General features: G+C 36.5%; 1 protein-coding gene across 3 annotated transcripts in view; it reads left to right on the top strand.

Annotated features, from left to right (window-relative positions):
• SGCG (sarcoglycan gamma) overlaps positions 1–23,700 on the top strand; it is a 152,366-nt gene that overhangs the window by 111,898 nt on the left and 16,768 nt on the right. For 2 of the 3 annotated variants that reach the window (XM_032314593.1, XM_032314594.1), the window contains exons 5-6: positions 5,821–5,940; positions 17,175–17,247. In XM_032314593.1, coding sequence (XP_032170484.1) covers positions 5,821–5,940; positions 17,175–17,247 — 193 coding nt within the window. The remainder of the gene's footprint in view (positions 1–5,820; positions 5,941–17,174; positions 17,248–23,700) is intronic. The other variant, XM_032314596.1, reaches the window with a different exon arrangement.

Raw genomic sequence — 23,700 nt, 5'->3', positions numbered from 1 at the left:
CAAAAGTAAAAGATTCCCTTTATATTCTTATAAATATAATTTAATACAAATAATGTCCTCATTTAATTTTTTGTTGAATATAGATTTTCATATATTCATACACCAGCATTTGACATAAATGGACTCCAATTGCATGAGTGAAAAAAAACTGAAGCACTGGAAAGCTCATTTGCTCAAAAACACACATCTCTGTAGCAGAAAAAGCCAAACCAGGAGGTAGCAGAAATTAGCAGTTAGTAAGAATTAGTAGTTAGCAGGAAAAGCAAACCCCAGGACTTATCTCCCTCAGCCCAGAATATAGCACTCTCTCTCTCCAATAAGATTTCCTTAAATTATGGCACACCAGTAACCATCCTAGTTCATGCAAATATTGTCATCATTTTTGTCACCAAAAAATGTACTGAAAAAACATTAAAAAACTAAAAAATGAGACTTCCCCATTAGAATTACTTTGGCTTAAACTGTTAACCTTAAATCTTCAGTTTTAACCTTGGTGTTTCCTGTGTCATATAGTGTTAAAATTAGTGATTTCTTAATAAACTTCGGTTGGAAAACCTCTGTTATTGTAAGGACCCTGAACCAGGGAATATTACTTTCAACTCACCAAGGTTATTTTCAAGTAAATGACTTCCCACAATCACAGTCATTCCAGCCTCATATTTCCTGGAAGACACTAAATTTAGCCAACCTGGATATTAAAATGTAGTTTATGTGAACTAGCCAAATTAATCCCACTTAATTAAATGAACAGTTGTTTATTACTAAACTATTGGGAAAAAATGGCAACCAGTATAGTCAAAACGAAAATCCTTGGGACGCTTGGGTGGCTCAGTTGGTTAAGCGGCTGCCTTCAGCTCAGGTCATGATCCCAGCATCCTGCGATGGAGTCCCACATAGGGCTCCTTGCTCAGCAGGGAGCCTGCTTCTCTCTCTGTCTCTTCCTGCCACTCTGACTGCATGTGGTCGCTCGCTCACTCTCTGACAAATAAATAAATAAAATCTTAAAAAAAAAAATCCTTAAATCCCAAAAGAAATCAAACATTGACAAGCAAACAATAATAGCTAGCATTTCAAATCCTTGAACTGAAAGAGATCAATGCATAGCAACAGTAATAGAATCTTCCTGATTGTAAGTGCAACTCTGGTTACCATACTTAATTTTCTTTTGATTTCAAGTAATAGAAATGAATTCTGGTTAGCTTAAAAATAAGACGTGCTTGGAAATTAGCAAGCTGCACTCAGATGGGCTGGTCCAGTTTAGCAGTTGGGTTTTTTGAGAACGTAGCCAGGCCATAGCCAGTGTGTCCTGCCAAAGCCCCAGCTTTCCAGCCACTGGCAATAAGTATAGAATTTGATCAAGCAGGACCCCTGGCCTCTAACTTGAGGGCTTTCCATACCATTGTAGTCACTATCAATCCAACCGAATTACAGATTTCAGATTACAACCAAATAAACCCAGTGGGGAAGCTGGTAATGCTTATGCACCCTTTGGTCAAGGACACCCCGACAGCAAAGTCATTTTCCTGGGTGCTGGAAGTTACCCTCTGCTTCAATCACACTATCTCAGATCCAGGTCTTCAGACAGCAAAGCAGAGAAATAAGAATCTCATCAATCCATCAAGTTTGTTAGGGCTCTTGGAACTTCTACATTGCCATGATTAAGCTTCTGCAAAAGACTTTATATATTCAGAACATGACTAATGTAAGGAATAGAAATGTAAAATATAAAGAATATAAAATGTATATACTCAGGACATGACTAATATAAGGAATATAAATAAAAAGAAAGTTACTAGACCATTGCAGAATTTCATGTACACTTTATTACGGCCAGCATTGCACCTGCCACTAAACTATCTTTGGATGTAATCATTGAACTTGGCGGAAGAAACATTAGAAATGAGGCCAAAAATACCAGCATTATCCCAGCTGCATGTGTCTCTGAAGTCACCAAGATGTTACTGTTTTGAAATACTTCCTAGGGAAATAGGAGAAAGGGGGAAGTGACTCAGAATCTGAAGATGAAGGACCTTCTCCTAGTGCAATGTGCTGCGGCAAAGAGAAGCTCCAAACAGAGGATTGCAACAGGCTGTGAATGTTAAGAGTATACTCAAGGGACAAAAGCAGAATGCTAACTGAGGTGTTTGACTTTTCAGCCGTTCACTTGATTCATGATTCCCCGAGGTTCAGCAAGTAAATTAGTAAGCACGCAGCATGCTCTGAGGTTTGAAATGAGGGTGATGCTTAGGGACCTTATCTCTAGACTGGCAGGAATTTATGGGCTTTTTCTCTTTAACTTTGATCCTTTGGTGCAGAGGTTTGTGCAGATCCTTCAAAGAGAAATAACCAAGGGTCTTCTGTTTGCTGCACAAACACATCGTCATTGCTCAAAATTGAGCCCAACAATTTTGTAATTGACAAAAAGTCTAGAAAAGTCATGGTGGTAGTAAGCAACGCTATCACAGATAGCAGTTCGATGTCCTCTGGCCGAGACCCCTCCAAGATCTGGCACAGTGTGAAACACGCAGAGAAGACTGTGATGACATCTTCTAGAGCTTTGATTCAGCTCTACTGAGCACTATATCTTCTGATGTCGCAGAAGAAATTCTGGGGTGAGCTTGCAGAGTTTTTGGTAGAACCAAGAGTGCAAAGGGGCGCCTGTTGGCTCAGTGGGCTAACTTTTGATTTGGGTTCAGGTCATGGTCTCCGAGTCATGAATTGAGCCCCACATCGGGCTTCACACCCACCAAGGAGTCTGCTTGAGATTTTTTGTCCTTTTCCCTCTCACTCTGCCACTCAGATGCTCTCTCTCTAAAATAAATAAGTCTTTAAAAAAAAAAAAAAGAAGAAGAAGAAGAAGCAATAATGGAAGAATATGGAGAATTCAATTGTAGATTGCATCTCTGGAGCAGACATTCTAGAACTGAGAGGGAGGAAGTGAATGACAAAGACAAAGATGGTCAGTGCGCTGATGTGTACCACTCTTCTCTGAAGAACAGCAAGAATCTGCCAAGAATCTGACCAACATGCTCACAGAGGAGTGGAAAGCCAAAGCTACCACCCTCAATGTCTCTTTATTTTTAGTAAAACAAGGATGGAATTTTATTCACCTGTGTGCCTTTGTTTAAGTATTTCCCTCTACCTGATGTGCCTCATTCTCCCTTCATGAGGGAAACTGGAACTTTACAAGGTCAGCTCCGTGAGATTTTGCCACATCTCCGACTCTATCCTTTTGTACAGCTCTGACACAGTAATGCTGCAGGCATCCTTCACCTCTCTGCACATACTCCCAAATAAACATTGTCTTTCCTTCAAAAAATTCTATTTAAATTTGTTTTTTACTGTAAAGTTTCCAAAATGTAGTACTTTGGGACTTTAAAACATAAGCAAAAATTTTTTTTATTTAGTAGCATTTGGAAAAGTTATACAAATTTAGTATTATCCCAAGAACAGAAAACATCCTTGGGAAGGAATTCATTCAATATCTCTTCTTTTTCAAACTTGTAACGTCAATTCCGCTCTGAGGGAACACCTATTTTTCAGACTGGGCACTCTGGCTCTCATGCCTCATCATAAAGGTTTTCTTTCTTTTTTTTTTTTTTTTTTTTTGGTGGAGCTGGAAACTGGGTTGATTTGGGTTTTCTTCCTAACGTACCATTCCTGGTCTGTCTTTCCAGCCACTGTTGTTGCTCAGACATCATTTCCCAGGGTGCCATTCTGACTCCTGAGGATAGACCAGCGATTCCCTGTCAGGGTTCTCTTGAATGCTGCCTTCCTTGTATCATAGCACTTCCCAAACTGTCCTGGAACTAGGTTCATATGCTTTTTTCTTCAGTGGACTAGGAACTCCTATAAGTTGTGATATACGCTGCTTATCTATCCTCAATTCTTGGCACAGAAACTTGAACATAAAAAAACATGCCATAAATTTTGTGCTGAATAGTACAGACTTTTTTTTTTTGCATTTTTTAAATTTTTTTTTCTTTTTAATAATCTCCACATCTGACATGGGGCTCAAACTCATGACCCTGAAATCAAGAGTCACATTTTTGCATTTTCTTTGCCTTGAGTATGGTTTGTATGTCTTTGTTACTCATGAAAATTATGCTCTTAAAGTCATTGACTGTTTCATCACCATTTATGGACCAGTGGTTACAGAAAAAGTATCAGTCATGTTGTTGAACCCTTTCCTTAATAAAGCCTTCTAGAACTGTTCTGTGACTCTCCAGTAAGCTCAACAGTGAAGTCTTACTGGATAAATTATTCCAGGCTTTTTGGAATGATCCCAGGGTCCTGAGATCGAGCCCCACATCGGGCTCTGCTTGGCAGGGAGCCTGCTTCCTCCTCTCTCTCTCTCTGCCTGCCTCTCTGCCTCCTTGTAATCTGTCTGCCAAATAAATAAAACCTTTAAAAATAAAAGAAAATAAAGTCTGGCTTCCTTAAGGGAAGGATTAAGACATAGAGGAAAAATGATTTCCACCTTATAACTGCCTCACATACACACACACACACACACACACACAGATAGACATATTTAAATGAAAAATCACTGAAGGCTTTTGCAATACCAGTCAATGAAATAAAGTAAGGATATGTTGGTAACCATACCCAAAACTGGTTAATGTATTCATTGAAGAGCTTCTATTTAACTTCTGGTTTGGTATCCATCAACTTTAATGAGTACTGGGAGTGATAAAGGGACATATATGCAAAGACTCTATGATATCCATTTTCTCAATAAACTTACTCTCCCAGGTAAGACTATAAAGCTAACATACAAAAGAATTAAGGAACACTTGTAGTTCCTTGAATGAATGCTGAGAACTGAGTTCTGGAGAGATTAATCCATTATGCTGCCAGGATTAGGAATACTGAAAGCACAAAGATGAATTAGGAAACAAAATGGTGAATGCCTGAGAGCAGGCAAGGGAAATCAAACAAGGTCACATACGCTTTTGAGGGCACAGTATCCTCAATGCCCAGCACCTGGGAACACCCACTAAACCTTTGCTGAGTAAAAAATGAGTTGGCAGGCAATGAGTCTAAAACTCCTCTGATGAGATGAAACTTGGAGGGGAAAATGATGCTTCTGTCACTGAAATACAAAGAAGGAAAGTGTGAAGAAGACAAAAAAATGCCACAGGGGAAAGAAGAGGAGAGAAGTTTGAAGCTGTTCTTCCAAGATAATGTCTGTTTTCTCCAGGGGGTAAGAGGTCAGGATCTCTCCTGAGGATAAAAGTAAAGGAGGGAATCTGAGTGTGATTATCTTGTGGGTTGGCATTAAAGTGAGCCATTTATAAAATGGTCTTTCACAAATTAAAGTGAGCCATTCATAAAATGGTCTTGCAAAATCTCATCCCTCATTGCACAATACTGGAAAGATTACAAATTTAAATGATCTGGTTAGAAGAAATATGTTATTTTGGGCAAGTTGTAAACTTGAAAAAATTAACTTTTGGATGACTTATCCATTGATATATTTCATCTAGATTAACACATCTTTTTGGTTTTGTTTTTTAAATTTTTTTATTTGAGTATAGTTGACACACAACATTACACTTGTTTCAGGTATACAACATAGTGACTTAGCATCTCTATGCATTTTGCTTTGTAGATTAGCACATATTTGACATAATTTTAATAATACAGATTTAGGCTTATAACTTATAAAGTTTAATCACATAATTTAAGAGAACTATTGATAACAGAGTTTATATATTTAGTAATTTGGTATTGCTGAGTGACATGACATGTAAAAATAGAGATTTGATACTACATATAGTAAAACTTCATAATAAACTGTTTTAATGAATTGTTCAGGTCCCAAAATGGTAGAAGTCCAGAGTCAACAGTTTCAGATCAACTCCAAGGATGGCAAGCCACTATTTACTGTCGATGAAAAGGAAGTTGTGGTTGGTACAGATAAACTTCGTGTAACTGGTATGTGATAAGTTTTTTTTTAATTGAGATATAATCAACATGTAACATAAGACTCATTTCAGGTGTACAGGATAGTGATTTGATAATCTGTATCTAAATCTGGTTAACATCAATCACCACACATAGTTACAGATTTTTTTCTTGGGAGGAGACTTTTTTTTATTTTATTTTAATTGCAGTGTAGTTAACATATAGTGTCATACTAGTTTCAGGACTTTTCTCTTAGGAACTACAATATGCAATATAGTATTGTTAATTATAGTCACCATACTTATGTGACATCCCCAGGACTTAGTTATTTTATAACTAAAAGTTTGTTTCTTTTGACCTGCTTTACCCATTTTGCCCCTCTGGTAACCCCAGTCCATCCTATGGTATTTATGAGTCTGGCTTCTTTTTGAATTCCACATGTAAGTGAGTTCACACAACCTGTATCTTTCTCTGACTTATTCTACTTAGCATAATGCCTTCGTGGTCTATCCATCGTTCCAGATGGCAAGATTTCCTTCTTTTTCGTGGCTGAGTAATATTCCATTGCAGATATAAATATCACATTTTCTTTATCTATTTCTATGTAGTAACTCTTTAGAAAAAAATAACCTATAGAATACACTTCAAAAAAAGCATGTTTTACTTTTAGCACATTTACTCTGGAATTTTTCCAGCAGGTAGGAAAAAGCAGTTTGAATTTCTTGACTCTTCTCCATGGCATTTTTTTTTTTTATTCTTGATATTCTCCTAGAAGAATGAAATCATCTTCAAAAATTTTTGCTCACTCTTTTCTTCCACGATATGGTAACCCTTTATCTCTTTCCAGTGGTTGTGACACAAAGACTTACCATAAATTCCTCCATCATCTGTATGATATTCTAGGGTCTCTTTTCCATATGTCTTTTGCGAGCCAATCTTCTTCCAAGTTTCTTTCATTCTCACTGTATCAGGCACTTGGAGTCCCTCTATTCCTATAAAAATTTGACTCTCTTGGAAATCAAGATTGGGTAGGGTTCTGATATAAATCACTTTTAGCACTAAAAAGAAGAAATTTTGTGGAAAAAAAAAGTTCAGAACATGTTTGAAATATACTCATTGAGCTTCTGTCGAGACTATAAAACATTAAGGGACAGACACTTCCAGGGTTAAATTGATCCCAGTACTTTTCTCTAATAGTCTGAAAAACAACAGCAACTTCATTCTCTCATGCATTATTGCCAATACTCATAAATAAAAACTGACTTAAGAAGTAGACTCAACCCTCATACAAAGCTTTATGTAATATATAATTCCTAACAAAACATAATATAAGAATCAGAACCTGTGTTGCAGCATACACTAAGACAGTAGAGTCTGTGGTTTTTGTACTAAAATAAAGGACACTAGCAATCTATTTAAATCTATTTAAAGGAATTGATCATTTCCTAATAAAGAAATGGCTAGGTTGCCCAAAAGTCTTAGTCATCAGAAATCTACTATTGCATCATTCAAAGTTTCCTGGCTTTCTAGATCTTGATTCTATTCCCATCTCAACAATTACTAGTCATATCACCTCAGCCAAGTTCATCTCTTTTGGCTGTTTCCCCACTTTTAACAATGAATTGATGGGGACACCTGGTGGCTTAGTCAGTCAAGCATCTGGCTCCAACTCAGGTCATGATCCCAGGGTCCTGAGATAGAGTTCTGAATCAGGCTCCTTGCTCAACAGAGGAATCTCCTTTTCCCTCTGCCTGCCACTTCCCCTGCTGTGCTCTTTCTCTCTCTCTCTCTTTGACAAATAAATAAAAGTCTTCCTTTTTAAAAGTGGATTGATGATGTCTATTGTACTAACATTGCTGAATTAAGTGGATTAGTATATGCAGAAGACAGCAGAGGTCTTGGTAAAGTGTTATTGCACTGCAGAGCAATGAAATCCATAGGGAAATCAGTCTATTCCTAGACTGCTTGACACATTGCTTCAAACCCAAGTTATCCTACACAGGAGGCTAGGGCTCCTTCCAGGCATTGATGTTGACATTAGTTTTAGTGGAACAGGTGAGAAAAATTGATAAGCAACTATATTATTTATTGTCTGCTTATATGTATCAGACTCACCCATATATCACAGCTTGTCAAAATCTATGTTGCTTGAAAAAAAAATATGTGTGTGTGTGTGTGTGTGTGTGTGTGTGTGTGTGTGTGTGTTGCTTCACTTCATCCCCAGAGTTTTTGATTCAGTAGGTCTGGAACGAGACATGAGAATTTCTTGTAAGTTTTCATACAATGCTAATGCTTCAGAGCTAGGGACCACGTGCTGAGAACCACTCCCTATGTTAGCTTGTCCAGAATCAGCAGAAAATACATGTTGGTGCCATATAGCTGCTCTCCCTGACACACACACACACACATTTCCTTTAGCCTTTTTAAAGATAAGTTATATTCTACTTCTCTTTCATAATCTTTTGGTCTGAGGTACAAATTTCTTTCAAACTCCTTTTCTCTCCAGTGAGACTAACTAGAGCAAATAGACAGCACCTGTAATTACTGTATACTTTCCTTGTCATTATGCCACTGTAACAATATGTCATTAGGGCAACCTGAGTGGTGAATGTATGAACAGTACAGTTTGATCCCAACCTGGACTCTCCTCAGTTTATCAATATGTTCATAGCTTCCTTGAATTTTGTGATTAAAGAGATGTAAGAAATCTTACAATTCTGACTTACCTTCTTACTTTTTCTATCTAAGGTCTGACTTCCTCTCAATATTGTGTACAGACTTTCTCAGCCTTAACACTACTGACATTTTGGGCTAGATGACATTTTTGGTGTGGGTGTGGGACTATCCTATGCATTGCAGGATATTTGGCAGCACCCCTCACCCTTTAATGCATAGATCCAGTAGCATTCTTTCCCCCAGAGTTAAGACAAACAAATGTCTGCAAGCTTTGCCAAAAGTTTTCAGGAAGCTGAAGGCATTGCAAAATCACTTCTAGTTGAGAACCACTGATTTACCGTAAACCTACACTATTTCTCTGGACTTTATTAACATTGACCTAATGTGTACTGTCTACTAATAAGTAAGCTAAACACCTATAGTATAAAATAATTAAGAAATACTTCCTTTACATAATGTTTTTTTTAGCTGGAGAACTTTTAACATAAACTAATCAGTTGGACACAGTCTGCTAAGGACTGTAAGAGATGTCTGGGCCACGGGCTATAGGAGCAGCCTGGAGAAAGGCATCATTTGTGCTGGAGTGTGATAGAAAGTGGCACAGAGTGTGTCAGACAAGGTTTTTCAAGGAAAGAGGAATTTGAGCTGGTCCTAGGAAAATGCATCAAGATTTATCAGAAAGAAAAAGTGAGGTTAATTTTTCTAAACAGAGTGTAGAGAATGAATGACTATTAATAAATGGTTATTAATAGACAATTATTAAATATTATTAAATTATTAAAGTATGTTAATGGAGGTAAATATTAATATAAATATTATTAAATTATTTAAAAATTGTTAAATAATAGACAATTATTAAAAATAAGAGTGGATAACTTTCTGAGAACTTTTTGAGAACCAGACTGAGTTCCAATCCCCGCTGCTCCACTGAGTAGCTTGTGACCTGGAGCAACTTTCACCCATCTGTGCTTCACACTACAGCCCCAAACATCTTTACCCACTGGTCTCTCATTGACTGGAGGATATTATACAGACTGCAACAAAGCAAGGACAAATCGATTATGAAATTAAATTGCAAGTCTTCCAAAAGACACAGGGTTTCCTGGAAGTTAAAAGATATGTAGAAATACTGAAATCACTGAAAAAGCCAGTAACAAAAGATCTTGAGAGTCAGACTTGCCAGCGACCGAAAGAAGTGAAAATGAACAAAGAAGATGACCTGATAGGTACTTCAGAGATCAATAATTTTACTATCCCAAGATTAAAATATTCATCTTTGGGAAGATTGGCAGTGCCATCGATTTGACTGTTACGATGATTTTACTGCATGTGTTAAAAATTACATACAGTTTCATATTGTGTTACTATGGTAGACAAGATTCTAAGAATGATCCCCAATGACCTCTGCCTTTATAAAATGCCCTCACCTCTGAGCATGGAAGGAATCTGTGAATGTGGTGAGATCACTCCCATGATTATGTTATTCCATGCCAAAAGGGAGTTTGTCCATCTGAGGATTAGTTCTCAATGATCTAGTCTAATCACACAAGCAGTTTATAAGCAGAGAGTATTCTCTGGCTGGTAGTACAAAGGGAAATCAAAGAAATTCAAAGTGCAACAAGGATTTGTTCTCTGTTGCTATATGAAGATAGAAGGGGCCATACGACAAAAAATGTGGTGGCTTCTAGAATCTTAGGTGGTAGGCTGACAGTAAGAAAACAGAGCCTCACACCTAAAACCACAGGAAACTGTATTCTGCCAACAACTTGACTAGGCTTGGAACCAGATTCTTACCCAGACGCTCCAGAAAAGAGCCCTGCATAGCTGACACCTTGATTTTGACTTTACGGTACCTTGAGCTTAAAATCCAGCCATGCCCACTAGGTAGGACTTCTGACCTACAGACCTATGAGCTAATAAGTGGATACTGTTTTAAGCAGTTAAGTTTGTCATAATTTGTGACACATAAATAGAAAATTAATACAACCATCATATAATTCCAACTGTTGGAAAAATTACACGTGAAAACAAAACTTGATTTATTCTTTGTTCATTTTCTATGATTTCGTAGTTGCTCTAATTATAACTAGTTTTGTTAAATATAAAATACAATAAGAATATCTTTATAAACTTTAATTTTTAAAGATGAATTTCCATTAAAGCTGTTCCACTACTTACTTATTATAAAAGTTTGGTCTTGTTTTAAATAGATTGACTCCAAGTAGCCTTTGGAGTTTCTTGGAGCAGAAGCAGCAGCAGTTGACAGCCAAGGAAAGAAGATTTGATAAGAGAGACAGAGCCAGCTTCACCCTGGGGACTGGGAAAGAAAATAAAATACTTTGCTTCACTTTCTCTTTCCTGGTTACTTCATAACTGCCCTAATATTCATGGGATGTAAAAGAAGGGATCAAGCTGCTCTTTCTTTAAGGTGGTGCACTCCAAATTCTTGATGTATGTTATAAGTCCTAATCTTGACTCTTGCATAAAGAAATGTTTCCTTGTCATTACCTTTTTCTTAAGTACTCAAAGAATAAAATGAAACCTCTTTAATTCTTAAGCAGATTCTGCTTGCAGATGATATGACTTGTATGTGGAAAATCCCTTAAAGATTCAACCAAAAAAACAGCTAGCACTAATCACCAAGTTGCAAGATATAAAATCAACATGCAGAAATCAGTTGCATCTCTATACACTAATAATGAAACATCTGAAAAAGAAAGAAAGGAAACCATCCTGTTCACAATAGCGTAAAAAAACAATTAAAAAATGAATAAATTTAGCCAAGGAAGTAAAAGATCTATACAATGAAAGCTACCAGACTCTATTGAAAGAAATTGAAGAAGGCATGAACAAATGGAAAGTCACCCTATATTCATGGACCAAAAGTATCAATAATGTGCAAATGTTTGTACTACTCAAAGACATCTATAGATTCAACTCAATCCTTGCCCACTAAACCAATGCATTCTTCACAGAAATATAAAAAACTATTTGGAACTTCAAAAGACCCCTAAGAGCAAAGCAATCTTGAGAGGAAAAAAACAAAAGCTAAACATATTACACTGGTTTCAAACTGTACTATAAACTATAGTAATAAAAACAGTATGGTACTGGCATAAAAATAGATACATAGACCAATAGAACAGAATTGAGAACCCAGAATTAAACCCCCACATATACATTCAACTAATATTCAACAAGGGAACCAAAACACCCAATAGGGAAAGGATGGTGTTGGGAAAACTGGATAAATAATGCAGAACAGTGAATTTGATATCTGTCTTACACCACACTAACTCAAAATGAATCCAAGACTTGAACATAAGAGCTGATGCTATAAAACTCCTTGAAGGAAACATAGAGAAGATTGTCAACACTGGTCTTGGCAAAGATTTTTTGGACATGACACCAAAAGCACAAAGAGCAAAAGCAAAACCCAACAAAAGGGACTACGTAAAACTTAAGGCTTCCAAACAACAAAATAAACAAATAACAAAATGAAAAACCAACCTACAAAGTATGGAGAAGTTTTATAGACCATGTATCAGACAAGGGGTTAATAGCTAAAGTACATAAAGAACTCATACAAATGAATAACAGTGATAATAACAAAAACCTCGTACAACTCAAAAACAAACCAAAAAAAGTCAGATTTTAAAATGGGCAAAGAAATTATATAGACATTTTTCTAAGAAGACATCCAAATTTTCAACAGGTACATGAAAAAATGTTCAACACCACTACTCATTTAGGAAATACAAATCAAAACCGTAATGCAATATCACCTTACATCCATTAGAGTGGCTTTCATCAAGAAAGTAAGAGAAAACATGATGGTGAGGATGTGGAGAGAAGAAGTACACTGTTGTTGGGAATGTAAATTGTCTCAACCACTGTGGAAAATAGTATTGAGTTTCCTCAAAAAATTAAAAATAGATCTGCTATATTACCCAGCAATTCCACTTCTGGGTATATACCCAAAGGAACTGAAAACAGGATATTGAAGAGATATATAAACACCCATGTTTATTGCAGCATTATTCACAATAGCTAAGATAGGGAGACAACTTAAGTGCCTATCAACAGATGAATGGACAAAGATATAGTAGGATATATAGTAGAATATTATCCTATCATGATAAAGAAGGACATCCTGCCATTTGTAACAAAATGGATAGACCTTGAACACATTATGCTAAGTGAGGTAAGTCAGAAAAACAAGTACTGGTGTGATATCACTTACATGTGGACTTTAAAAAGCCAAACTCATTTAAAAAAAAAAGAAGAAGAAGAAGAAAACAATAGTTACCAGTGGATGACGGATAGGGCAGATGTTATTTAAGGGTACAAACTTGCAATGAGCAATAAATAAGTCCTAGAGATCTAATGCACAGTATAATGAATATAGAAAACATTATTGCATAATAGTCATCAAAATTGCTAAGAGACTAAAACTTAGTTACTGCACTCACTAAAAACAAAGGACCATTATGTAGTATGATAAGGATGCTAATTATCACTACAATGACAGTTATATATAAATGTATCAAATTAACATGTTTTATACCTTACATTTACTCAGTGTTATGTGTCAAATATATTTCAATAAGGTAGCATTCTTTAAAAAGTCTTAAGTTCCATTTAGACTTTAGTCAGCTAGGAAACTGAAGAGTTGTTTTTAAATCGTTTTTATGGGGGAGATTAAATAATATAACAAACTCACTTTGAAATTGACTAAGGCCTTTAAGCAGTCTCACTTTTCCCCCTAAAAATAGAATTGGTCACCAAGTGACCAAAGTTAGTATGCCCCTTCTGTTAACTGCGATTGTAGAACATATTATTGAAGTAACATCAAAATTTCGTCTTGAAAAAAATTTTTATACCATTACCAGAACTGACTTCTGACAAAAAATATACTTTAATTCCTTGGCAGGGATTTGCTAGGCTGGGTTCATTTCCCCAACTTTTATTAATAAAAACATGGTCCTATAATGGTATCTAGTTTCCCTTGAGGAAAACAAGATTTAATGATAAGCCAGTCTATTTATTTGCACCTGTGCAGCTAAGCAGGCTTACATGAGGTCAGAAGTGATGGAGTAGAAATGGTTGAATCACTCACAAAGCCACTGACAAAAGAGGATCTGGAGAAAAAGATTTCAACAGCTGAAAAAGTGAACATAAACAAAGATAATAAATCCAGGTCCCTTAAAAAGATACTTGACAGATTATCTAGAAGATGCTAAGAGATCACCATATCCTTTAAGAACATATCTCCAAGCACTTTGTAATGAAGCTCTATGAACAGTTGATGACCTGGCCAATTAAAAATCTTCAGGTGAAAGGAACAAAAGACCGAATTAAATCTGGTTTAAATGATAACATATATTACCTTACATGAAAAGTCTGGAGTCAGGGTAGCTTCAGTCTGATTAATTCAGTAGTCCAGTAATATTCCAGCTTTGCTTCTCTTAAGTGTGTTGACATTCCCCTTTTAATTGTGGTGGTTCCAACGATCCTAAGCATGACTTCCTTGTGGGATGACGTCAGTAAACTTCTATAAGAGGAGCTGGATGGCCTCTTTATATTATCCTCTGAACCTAAGTTCTCCTCATATTAAACAGTTTACATTTCTCTTGAAAGAGAGGTGTGGTTGGAATTTTTTTAACCCAGTCTAATAGGCTTTGGTTTTTAATAAGGAGTTTAAAACATTAACATTCATTTTGACAGCTGTCCTATTTGAGTTCATCTATGCCTATTATTTCATTATTTTTTATTTTTAAATTATATTTAAGTCTGAAACAAAGCCTGGTATAAGAGGAGACACAGAAAAACAAGTTTTTGCATATACTTGTTGGCAATTATAAGGATTTAGGATTTGTTTTAAATGCAATGGAAGAGTGAAATCATATGATGATATGTGGAACATAAAGAATAGCATGGAGGACGTTAGGAGAAGGAAGGGAAAATGAGGGGAGGAATCAGGGGGAGACAAACCATGAACTATGAACTATGGGAAACAGAGGGTTTTAGAGGGGAGGAGGTGGAGGGATGAGTGAGCCCAGTGATGGGTATTAAGGAGGGCACCTACTGCATGGAGAACTGCGTGTTATAGGCAAATAATGAGTCATGGAACACTACATCAAAAACTAATGATGGAGGCACCTGGGTTGCTCAGTGGGTTAAAGCCTCTGCCTTCGGCTCAGGTCATGATCCCAGGGTTCTGGGATCGAGCCCCACTTTGGGCTCTCTGCTCAGCAGGGAGCCTGCTTCCCTTCCCCTCTCTGCCTGCCTTTCTGCCTACTTGTGATCTCGTCTGTCAAATGAATAAATAAAATATTAAAAAAAACTAATGGTGTACTGTATGGTAAGTAATGTAACATAAGAAAATTTTTAAAATGCAATGGAAGAGTTGTTTCAAACAGGGTACTCTGATTTGCTGTACATTTTAAGATCAATATAATCATTATAAGGGAGAATAGATTGCTTGGAGGAAAGAGAGGAAACAGTAAGACCAGTTAGGAGGATGTCAACTGTAGTTAAGACAGTCTCTATCCCCTGGTGACCTGGACTAAGTAACAGTGGTCACTGAAGGGAGATAATGATTCCAAATTAAGAACTGACATATAAACTCTTGCCAGTAGATCAAATGGGTGGCAGGAATTGAGAGAGGGGATCATCTTTGATGATCCAAAGATCCAAAGATCCAAAATCTTTCCAAAGATGGGAAGATTATATTTGTTTCTGGATGATGACATTATTCTTTGGGTAATGGAGAAGACAGAAGAGGAGAACACATTTGCAAGGCAAAGAGAATAGATGGTTAATGTTTTAGATGCAGAGTTGCAAGGTATCTATGAAACAGCCAAGTGCATATATTAGAGTCAGCCCTAGGATATGTGAGCTCTTTGTTGCACAGAGTTGAGGTCTTGACGAGAGATATAAATAGGAACATCATCAACCAACTGAGCTCTGAGAGATGCCAGTATTAGAGGCCAACCAGGGAAAAGATGGGTAGCCACTCAAGGAAAGTGTGGAACAGATAATGCGGTGAGAGGAATGCCACAGGAGCCATTTTCTTGATACCAAGAGAGACTGCGTTCCCAGAATCTGGTTTCCAGGAAAGATGAGAACAGAAACTGTCATTGAATGTGTCATCATGGAGGTCATGATTATCTTAAGAGCATCTTCTTTGGAGTATTGAGGCAAAAGGCAGTTTGCAGTGGTGGAGGAATGGAATGGATTGAAAGCAGTAGAGATGTCATGTGAAGGTTTGACTGTGAGGTGGGGCAATGGAAATCTCTTGTTTTTGTACCACTTGAAAAACTCATTTCAGTCCATAAGTACTCAATATATGTGTGGAATCAATCTTACTAGTTATCAATATAGACATAAAAATCTGACAGATGTTTGGGTATATATTATGCGCTGTTTGAACAGAGGTATTCATGCCGAACTCTACTTCTATAATTAAAAGACCTATGGGGAGGGAAGAATAGAGCAGCCTACAGCAATTTCCCCTTCAGTGTTGGATTCTGTCCGTGAAGTCTTCACTGCCATTTCAACTCATTTTGTACCATGGTCTTCCTAGATCTTCACATGAGTATCCATTCATCATAAAGTATTCTAGGATTCAGGAGAGAAAGAAGGATGGTATTATCCAAATACTACTGATATTTTATAGTGGAAATGACCAGACCATTTACTATGTCTAATCATGGTGATACATTCTTTAAAAAAAATAAGTTAACATTGTAAGACTGGGCTTTTCTATTACTATACTTTCCTTATACAAATAATATTTATACAGGATCATATTATACTGTTATTTAAATGCATTATTTATATAATGATATTTTATCGTGGAACTTTTTTCCCCTGTCTATAATTTAGGTTATATGACCCCAAACTGTATGTTCTATTTTCCACAAGAAACAGATGTTGCACCAGTTATACATTTTTATATAATCATAGCTGGGAATATTAAATATGAATGCATACACAAGGGAAATACAGTTACATTGAAAATGATTTATTAAAAGTCATTTTATGAAACCATTTATGAAGTATCTATTTTTATATATGCAGATAGGTTCTGAGGAATATTTACTTTGAGACCAAATAATAATAATAGAAGTACTATCAGATAATTTGAAGGTTGACAATTTCAATGATAGAGAAATTGCTGCTCTTATTTAATGGTAATATGTTTCTGTTTATAGGCTTTATGCCTTCTTTGTACTTATGTGCATTACGATGATTACATCATATTCATCATATACATATTACATTATGACATCACTAACTGGTTATGTTAAGTAATTGTTATACATTTAAAAACTAGTTACAAAATTATAGTTCCCTGTAAAAGAGTGCCACTGACACTCTTAGAATAATCTCAGTTTATCGGAAGAGTTTAAAAATCCTATACATTAGTTGCTATACATCAATTATATTTTCTGCTCACATCTGTACAAATTCAGCAACAAGATAAAAATCTGCTTGTGCTTTAATATAGAGACTAAATGTTTAATTAGTTTGATGTCATTTTTTTTATCATTGTAAAATGTTGCATCTCTGGCTTTGTTTAGGGCCTGAGGGTGCTCTTTTTGAACATTCAGTGGAGACCCCCCTCGTAAGAGCTGACCCATTTCAGGACCTGAGGTAAGAATTTTGTTCAAATATAAACTCTTTTATGGAAGATACCCGGATATGTACTGGAATAATATTTTAGCAGTCATTACCAGATCATATCTTATTGCACTAATTAATTGTCTTTATCCTCATGATGTTCCACTTATTAAATAGTCATTAACTTACTAAAATCCAAAGGAAGTAAGAAGTGCCACTCTATGTTTAATCCACCCAAAACAGAAAACTTTCCATCTTAACTACTTCTTAGTATACAGTTCAAAAGTTTTAAGTACATTCCCAATATTGTACAACCATCACTACCATCCACCTACAGAATTTTTTTCATTTTGCAAAACTAATACTCTGGCCAGTAAACGACTCCCCATTCTCACTCTACCAACCCCTGGAAACCACCATTCTCAATTCTGTCTCCACAATTTGAACTCGAGGCACGTCCTAAAAGTGAAATCATACAGTATTTGTATTTCACTTCGCATGATATCCTCAGCCTTTGTTTTATCTTTACATAATGTCAGAATATACAAAATCACCTAGTACCAGATTATAAATGTATTCTTTGTAAGAGTCTCTGTGTGCTTATGTGTACTTCAGTTTATCAATGCACTACGGAATGAATGACATTTATTGCTATAACTGTTTATTCCATTATTATATTTGTATTTTCTAACAAAATCAAATACATTTTTTTAAAACAAGAGTCTAAAGTCTAAGGTATCGTTTAAAATTATATTCAGTGTTTGAACTTGAAATATATGCAGAACAATTAATATCTTAATATATTAACTTTAATAGAGGAAATTAGTTACAGTAGTAATCCCGGTTTTACAGAGAGAAGTCTTGTTACCTTGCTCAAACTAACCTTTTGAAACTATTTTTTTCATCTATAAAATGTTGATAGTAATGTATATCTCAATGTATTTTGGGAAAGATTTAATTAGCTATTAGGTTAAAAATATTTTGTAAGCTGAAAGTTGAATACAAATAATGATTTTTATAATCCTTATTATACCAAGTATATAATCACACTAAGTAGAATGAAAGTTAGGAAGTTATGTATTTTATATCTTTAATATCTAATTAAATATTAATCAAAAGCAAATGAGGGTTCAATTCATCTTACCCACTTACAGAATATTTGCAGCATGAATATAAACTGTGACTCTAATTACATTAGAATAATTTCATTACTTTTGACAAAGGATCACAAGATCAATATTACAGAATTATTATAGTTAGGAAGAAGAACATTTTCCTTTTCTAGGATAGAAAAATGATTCAATATCTTTAAAAATAATCCCATTAAAAGCAATTTGAAATTATAAAATAATATAAGTTGTAGAGATACCTGACTCCTTTTTTTTTTAATTTTTTATTTTTTATAAACATATATTTTTATCCCCAGGGGTACAGGTCTGTGAATCACCAGGTTTACACACTTCACAGCACTCACCAAAGCACATACCCTCCCCAATGTCCATAATCCCACCCCCTTCTCCCAAACCCCCTCCACTCAGCAACCCTCAGTTTGTTTTGTGAGATTAAGAGTCACTTATGGTTTGTCTCCCTCCCAATCCCATCTTGTTTCATTTATTCTTCTCCTACCCACTTAAGCCCCCATGTTGCATCACCACTTCCTCATATCAGGGAGATCATATGATAGTTGTCTTTCTCTGCTTGACTTATTTCACTAAGCATGATACGCTCTAGTTCCATCCATGTTGTCGCAAATGGCAAGATTTCATTTCTTTTGATGGCTGCATAGTATTCCATTGTATATATATACCACATCTTCTTGATCCATTCATCTGTTGATGGACATCTAGGTTCTTTAGGTTCTTTCCAAAGTTTGGCTATTGTGGACATTGCTGCTATAAACATTCGGGTGCATGTGCCCCTTTGGATCACTACGTTTGTATCTTTAGGGTAAATACCCAATAGTGCAATTGCTGGGTCATAGGGCAGTTCTATTTTCAACATTTTGAGGAACCTCCATGCTGTTTTCCAGAGTGGCTACACCAGCTTGCGTTCCCACCAACAGTGTAGGAGGGTTCCCCTTTCTCCGCATCCTCGCCAGCATCTGTCATTTCCTGACTTGTTTATTTTAGCCATTCTGACTGGTGTGAGGTGATATCTCATTGTGGTTTTGATTTGTATTTCCCTGATGCCGAGTGCTATGGAGCACTTTTTCATGTGTCTGTTGGCCATCTGGGTGTCTTCTTTGCAGAAATGTCTGTTCATGTCCTCTGCCCACTTCTTGATTGGATTATTTGTTCTTTGGGTGTTGAGTTTGCTAAGTTCTTTATAGATTCTGAACACTAGTCCTTTATCTGATATGTCCTTCGCAAATATCTTCTCCCATTCTGTCAGTTGTCTTTTGATTTTGTTAACTGTTTCCTTTGCTGTGCAAAAGCTTTTGATCTTGATGAAATCCCAATAGTTCATTTTTGCCCTTGCTTCCCTTGCCTTTGGCGTTGTTCCTAGGAAGATGTTGCTGTGGCTGAGGTCGAAGAGGTTGCTGCCCGTGTTCTCCTCAAGGATTTTGATGGATTCCTTTCGCACATTGAGGTCCTTCATCCATTTTGAGTCTATTTTCGTGTGTGGTGTAAGGAAATGGTCCAATTTCATTTTTCTGCATGTGGCTGTCCAGTTTTCCCAGCACCATTTATTGAAGAGGCTGTCTTTTTTCCATTGGACATTCTTTCCTGCTTTGTCGAAGATTAGTTGACTGTAGAGTTGAGGGTCTATTTCTGGGCTCTCTATTCTGTTCCATTGATCTATGTGTCTGTTTTTGTGCCAGTACCATGCTGTCTTGATGATGACAGCTTTGTTATAGAGCTTGAAGTCCGGAATTGTGATGCCACCAACGTTGGCTTTCTTTTTCAATATTCCTTTGGCTATTCGAGGTCTTTTCTGGTTCCATATAAATTTTAGAATTATTTGTTCCATTTCTTTGAAAAAGATGGATGGTACCTTGATAGGAATTGCATTAAATGTGTATATTGCTTTAGGTAGCATAGACATTTTCACAATATTTATTCTTCCAATCCAGGAGCATGGAACATTTGTCCATTTCTTTGTGTCTTTCTCAATTTCTTTCATGAGTACTTTATAGTTTTCTGAGTATAGATTCTGTGCCTCTTTGGTTAGGTTTATTCCTAGGTATCTTATGGTTTTGGGTGCAATTATAAATGTGATTGACTCCTTAATTTCTCTTTCTTCTGTCTTGTTGTTGGTGTAGAGAAATGCAACTGATTTCTGTGCATTGATTTTATATCCTGACACTTTACTGAATTCCTGGACAAGTTCTAGCAGTTTTGGAGTGGAGTCTCTTGGGTTTTCCACATATAGTATCATATCATCTGCAAAGAGTGATAATTTGACTTCTTCTTTGCCGATTTGGATGCCTTTAATTTCCTTTTGTTGTCTGATTGCTGAGGCTAGGACCTCTAGTACTATGTTGAATAGCAGTGGTGATAATGGATATCCCTGCCGTGTTCCTGACCTTAGCAGAAAAGCTTTCAGTTTTTCTCCATTAAGAATGATATTTGCGGTGGGTTTTTCATAGATGGCTTTGATGATATTGAGGTATGTGCCCTCTATCCCTAAACTTTGAAGAGTTTTGATCAGGAAGGGATGCTGTACTTTGTCAAATGCTTTTTCAGCATCTATTGAGAGTATCATATGGTTCTTGTTCTTTCTTTTATTGATGTGTTGTATCACATTGACTGATTTGCGGATGTTGAACCAACCTTGCAGCCCTGGAATAAATCCCACTTTGTCGTGGTGAATAATCCTTTTAATGTACTGTTGAATCCTACTGGCTAGTATTTTGTTGAGTATTTTCGCATCTGTGTTCATCTCTTTTTTGATGGGATCCTTGTCTGGTTTGGGTATCAAGGTGACGCTGGCCTCATAAAATGAGTTTGGAAGTTTTCCTTCCATTTCTATTCTTTGGAACAGTCTCAGGAGAATAGGAATTAGTTCTTCTTTAAATGTTTGGTAGAATTGCCCCGGGAAGCCGTCTGGCCCTGGGCTTTTGTTTGTTTGGAGATTTTTAATGACTGTTTCAATCTCCTTACTGGTTATGGGTCTGTTCAGGCTTTCTATTTCTTCCTGGTTCAGTTGTGGTAGTTTATATGTTTCTGGAATGCATCCATATCTTCCAGATTGTCAAATTTATTGGCGTAGAGTTGCTCATAGTATGTTCTTATAATAGTTTGTATTTCTTTGGTGTTAGCTGTGATCTCTCCTCTTTCATTCATGATTTTATTTATTTGGGTCCTTTCTCTTTTCTTTTTGATAAGTCGGGCCAGGGGTTTATCAATTTTATTAATTCTTTCAAAGAACCAGCTCCTAGATTCCTTGATTTGTTCTATTGTTTTTTTGGTTTCTATTTCATTGATTTCTGCTCTGATCTTTATGATTTCTCTTCTCCTGCTGGGCTTAGGGTTTCTTTCTTGTTCTTTCTCAAGCTCTTTTAGGTGTAGGGTTAGGTTGTGTACCTGAGACCTTTCTTGTTTCTTGAGAAAGGCTTGTACCGCTATATATTTTCCTCTCAGGACTGCCTTTGTTGTGTCCCACAGTTTTTGAACCGTTGTATTTTCATTATCATTTGTCTCCATGATTTTTTTCAATTCTTCTTTAATTTCCCGGTTGACCCATTCATTCTTTAGAAGGATGCTGCTTAGTCTCCATGTATTTGGGTTCCTTTCAAACTTCCTTTTGTGGTTGAGTTCTAGCTTTAGAGCATTGTGGTCTGAAAATATGCAGGGAATGATCCCAATCGTTTGATTCCGGTTGAGTCCTGATTTAGGACCGAGGATGTGATCTATTCTGGAGAATGTTCCATGTGCACTAGAGAAGAATGTGTATTCTGTTGCTTTTGGATGAAATGTTCTGAATATATCTGTGATGTCCATCTGGTCCAGTGTGTCGTTTAAGGCCTTTATTTCCTTGCTGATCTTTTGCTTGGATGATCTGTCCATTTCAGTGAGGGGAGTGTTAAAGTCCCCTACTATTATTGTATTATTGTTGATGTGTTTCTTTGATTTTGTTATTAATTGGTTTATATAGTTGGCTGCTCCCACGTTGGGGGCATAGATATTTAAAATTGTTAGATCTTCTTGTTGGACAGATCCTTTGAGTATGATATAGTGTCCTTCCTCATCTCTTATTATAGTCTTTGGCTTAAAATCTAATTGATCTGATATAAGGATTGCCACTCCTGCTTTCTTCTGATGTCCATTAGCATGGTAAATTCTTTTCCACCCCCTCACTTTAAATCTGGAGGTGTCTTCGGGCTTAAAATGAGTTTCTTGGAGGCAACATATAGATGGGTTTTGTTTTTTTATCCATTCTGATACCCTGTGTCTTTTGACAGGGGCATTTAGCCCATTCACATTCAGGGTAACTATTGAGAGATATGAATTTAGTGCCATTGTATTGCCTGTAAGGTGACTGTTACTGTATATGGTCTCTGCTCCTTTCTGATCTACCACTTGTAGGCTCTCTCTTTGCTTAGAGGACCCCTTTCAATATTTCCTGTAGAGCTGGTTTGGTGTTTGCAAATTCTTTCAGTTTTTGTTTGTCCTGGAAGCTTTTAATCTCTCCTTCTATTTTCAATGATAGCCTAGCTGGATATAGTATTCTTGGCTGCATGTTTTTCTCATTTAGTGCTCTGAAAATATCATGCCAGCTCTTTCTGGCCTGCCAGGTCTCTGTGGATAAGTCAGCTGCCAATCTAATATTTTTACCATTGTATGTTACAGACTTCTTTTCCCGGGCTGCTTTCAGGATTTTCTCTTTGTCACTGAGACTTGTAAATTTTACTATTAGGTGACGGGGTGTGGGCCTATTCCTATTGATTTTGAGGGGCGTTCTCTGAACCTCCTGAATTTTGATGCTCGTTCCCTTTGCCATATTGGGGAAATTCTCCCCAATAATTCTCTCCAGTATACCTTCTGCTCCCCTCTCTCTTTCTTCTTCTTCTGGAATCCCAATTATTCTAATGTTGTTTCGTCTTATGGTGTCACTTATCTCCCGAATTCTCCCCTCGTGGTCCAGTAGCTGTTTGTCCCTCTTTTGCTCAGCTTCTTTATTCTCTGTCATTTGGTCTTCTATATCACTAATTCTTTCTTCTGCCTCATTTATCCTAGCTGTGACAGCCTCCATTTTTTATTGCACCTCATTAATAGCTTTTTTTATTTCAACTTGGTTAGATTTTAGTTCTTTTATTTCTCCAGAAAGGGCTTTTATATCTCTCGAGAGGGTTTCTCTAATATCATCCATGCCTTTTTCGAGCCCGGCTAGAACCTTGAGAATTGTCATTCTGAACTCTAGATCTGACATATTACCAATGTCTGTATTGATTAGGTCCCTAGCCTTCGGTACTGCCTCTTGTTCTTTTTTTTGTGTTGAATTTTTCCGTCTTGTCATTTTGTCCAGATAAGAGTATACGAAGGA

This window comes from Mustela erminea, chromosome 15, assembly GCF_009829155.1.
Source record: "Mustela erminea isolate mMusErm1 chromosome 15, mMusErm1.Pri, whole genome shotgun sequence".
Taxonomy (NCBI): domain Eukaryota; kingdom Metazoa; phylum Chordata; class Mammalia; order Carnivora; family Mustelidae; genus Mustela; species Mustela erminea.
Note: the sequence above shows the minus strand (reverse complement) of the source record. Positions and strands in the feature narration are given on the sequence as shown.